Below are 3,206 nucleotides of genomic sequence, written 5' to 3'. Positions count from 1 at the left end.
GAGATGGAGGACTACTCGGCCGCCCTGCAGGTGGGCGTGCCCACCCAGCACCCAAGCTTGCCAGACCCAGTCCTCCCGGGCCTTGAGGTTTTCAACATGGCCCAATGCAGGGTTAATTTTTAAAAAATGTATTTTTTATTGATTTCAGAGAGGAAAGGAAAGGAAGAGAGAGAAACATCAATGGTGAGAATCAGTGATTGGCCGCTCACTGGGGATCGAGCCCACAAACAGGGCATGTGCCCCAACCAGGAATTGAACCGTGACCTCCTGGTTCATAGGTCCACGCTCAACCACTGAGCCACGCTGGCTGGGCAGGGGTCCCTTTCTGAGGACAGAGGAACAGCCTACTGTCCCAGCCTCTGGCTAGAGGGGGACATACTGCGACTGGGCGGGCCTGTGCCAGTGGGTGGTCACCTGGTCCTTGGTGGCTGCACCACCATCTCTTCTGGGAGCTTGGCCCCAGAAACAACCACTAATGAACACATCACTTCAGCCGTGTTTGTGACCTGGGGGGCGAGGGTCAGGACCCACTGTTCACACAGAGCCTGCCCTGGCCCTTGCTGCTGGGGTGCAGGAACCCAACTAACCTTCACGCCTCGTTCCTCCCCCAGCCTGACATTGCTTGCTGGGCTGTGGAGCCAGTGTCCCCACAGGCAGCCCTTGGCATAGAGGAGATGCTCAGGGGGAGGGGTGTTCCAGGGAGTAGGGGGCTCTCCTGTGTAAGCATAGGGACCCCCCGGAGTTGAGTGACATGTGGGGTTTGCTTGAGGCAAGGGTTGGTCACAGCCACTGTCCCTCTGCGCCCCAGCACCAGCAGCACTACCTGGAGCTGGCCTGTTCCCTGTCCAACCACATTGAGGTGCAGAGGGCTTGGGCCACCATTGGCCGCACCCACCTGGACGTCTATGACCACAGCCAGTCGCAGGAGGCCTTGCTGCAGGCTCGAGCTGCCTTTGAAAAGAGCTTGGCTATTGTGGATGAGAAGCTGCACAGTGAGTGCCCTGCGGTCCAGCCCTACCCACCCTCTGCCTCCAGAGCTGTAGGTGGAGGAAGTGTTCCCGCCGCCTGCCAGCCTGTGTAGTGGGTTCTCCTGCCTGGGCCTCCCCTTGTGAGGCTGGGGTCTGTTCTTAGAAGCCCCCTCATGAGGGGACGCCCAGTCTTTGCTCCTGGCAGCCTCAAACCTGGCAATCCGTTGTCTGCTCTTGGTTCCAGCACAACCCCTGGGATCCCCGTGAGAGGCGGGAGGAGGGGTGGGGGATGGGGCCCAAAGCCGGAGACCCCAACTGGGGTCAAGGCCCTGAGTGTCAGGAGGGGTCGTCTTCCAGGGACGTTGCCCAAGCGAGAGCTGAGTGAGATGCGGGCCCGACTCTACCTCAACCTGGGCCTCACCTTCGAGAGTCTGCGGCAGACGGCCCTGTGCAACGACTACTTCAAGAAGAGCATCTTTCTTGCTGAGTAGGAGCATCTTTCTGCCCCACTTTGCCCAGGACGGAGCCAAGTCCCCTGTTGCTAGAGGAAGCAGCCCTGGGGGTTGGGGGGGCAGCCTGGTGTGTCTGCCATGTGCCAGGGGAGGAGCTGGGGCTGCTGGACCAGGTGGCATCCATCAGAAGCCGCGCCTCAGTGCTTCGGGTGTCCACGCTGGTGCCTTGGGCACTCAGCGCTCGTCACCCGCAGGCAGAACCACTTGTACGAGGACCTGTACCGTGCCCGCTACAACCTGGGCGCCATCCACTGGCGTCAGGGGCAGCACTCCCAGGCTATGCGCTGTCTGGAGGGGGCCCGGGAGTGTGCGCGCACCATGCGGAAGGGCTTCATGGAGAGCGAGTGCTGCGTCCTCATCTCACAGGTGCCCTCGGGGGTGCGGGCGCAGCTGCGGGCTGGCCAGGGCCCTGGGGAATGCCAGCTCACCTCCCTCACCCCCCAGGTTCTCCAAGACCTGGGTGATTTTCTGGCTGCGAAGAGAGCGCTGAAGAAGGCCTACAGGCTGGGCTCCCAGAAGCCTTTGCAGAGGGCGGCTGTGTGCCAGACCCTCAAGTATGGTGAGCCTGGAAGGGGACCCCAGGGGCTAAGGGCTCCCCTTCCTTGGCAAAGGGGGCCAGGCATGTGTCCTTGGGGAGGTGGCAGCCCCAATTCCTGTTGGGAGGAGAACCCCACTTTTATCTGAGTCTAGAACACAGTGTGTGCAGAGGCCACGAGGGTGGTCAGGAGACGAGGCGTTTCCACGTGAACTGGAGACAAAGGCTGTCCCCACTCGGAGTGGACAGGGTGTGTGGCCGGAGTGCCGATGGTGGCGTCAGCAGCCGCCGGCAGTGGTCTGCCTTTGCTGCGAGCCAGCATCATCTGTTAGTTCTTGTAGCCCTTGCAACAACCCCCCAGGGCTGATTCTCTGACTGCCCCTTCTTACCAATGGGCAAACAGGCTGGGCGGGGTGGGTGGCCCGCCTGAGGGCACAGGGCTAACCGATGGCAGAGCCAGGCTGGGCCCTGTGTCTGCCGCCCCCTCGCATGAGGCTCTTCCCGGCAGTGCTGGCGGTGGTCCGGCTGCAGCAGCAGTTGGAGGAGTCCGAGAGCAGTGACCCTCAGAGCGCCATGGGCATCTGTGAGCAGCTGGGGGACCTGTTCTCCAAGGCAGGCGACTTCCCCAAGGCGGCGAAGGCCTACCAGAAGCAGGTGCACCCCGGCTGGAGGGGAGGGGAGGGACTGCAATGCTCTGGGCCCGGAAGGTGTGCAGTAGCATCCCTGTTGCATCCTCAGCTGGACTTTGCGGAGCGGCTGGACAGGCCGGGGCCCGAGCTGGCCGTCATCCATGTGTCCCTGGCCGCCACCCTGGGAGACATGAAGGACCCCCGTGGGGCTGTGCACCACTATGAAGAGGAGCTGAGACTGCGTGAGGGCAACGCCCTGGAGGTGAGCCGCGGCACCGTGCCCGGGGTCTCTGCACCTGGGGCAGCCATCACGGAACCCGTTTATCTTCCTCTTGCTCCAGGAGGCCAAGACCTGGCTGAACATTGCCCTGTCCCGCGAGGAGGCCGGTGACACCTATGAGGAGCTGGCACCATGCTTCCAGAAGGCTCTCGGCTGTGCCCAGCAGGCTCAGCGGCCCCAGTTGCAGGTGTGGCCTCATCCACCCAGCTGGTGCCCTTGTCCCCGCCCTGTGTCCCCCCCCCCCCCCCCCGGGGGGGGGGGCCCCCTGGCCCCCCCTCGGGG

The 3,206-nt window shown here is 63.2% G+C and overlaps 1 protein-coding gene across 1 annotated transcript in view; it reads left to right on the top strand.

Moving 5' to 3' along the window:
• The first annotated feature begins 3 nt into the window (after window positions 1–3).
• Window positions 4–3,206, top strand: part of TONSL (tonsoku-like, DNA repair protein) — a 20,313-nt gene continuing 17,110 nt past the window's right edge. The window contains exons 1-8 of the mRNA XM_014538701.1: window positions 4–30; window positions 809–992; window positions 1,326–1,455; window positions 1,675–1,846; window positions 1,925–2,039; window positions 2,524–2,669; window positions 2,754–2,906; window positions 2,986–3,111. Of these exons, the coding sequence (XP_014394187.1) occupies window positions 4–30; window positions 809–992; window positions 1,326–1,455; window positions 1,675–1,846; window positions 1,925–2,039; window positions 2,524–2,669; window positions 2,754–2,906; window positions 2,986–3,111 (1,053 nt within the window). The remainder of the gene's footprint in view (window positions 31–808; window positions 993–1,325; window positions 1,456–1,674; window positions 1,847–1,924; window positions 2,040–2,523; window positions 2,670–2,753; window positions 2,907–2,985; window positions 3,112–3,206) is intronic.

Source organism: Myotis brandtii, unplaced genomic scaffold, assembly GCF_000412655.1.
Source record: "Myotis brandtii unplaced genomic scaffold, ASM41265v1 scaffold1956, whole genome shotgun sequence".
In the NCBI taxonomy this organism is placed as follows: domain Eukaryota; kingdom Metazoa; phylum Chordata; class Mammalia; order Chiroptera; family Vespertilionidae; genus Myotis; species Myotis brandtii.
The sequence above is the reverse complement of the archived record's forward strand: the minus strand, read 5'-3'. Positions and strand labels throughout refer to the sequence as shown.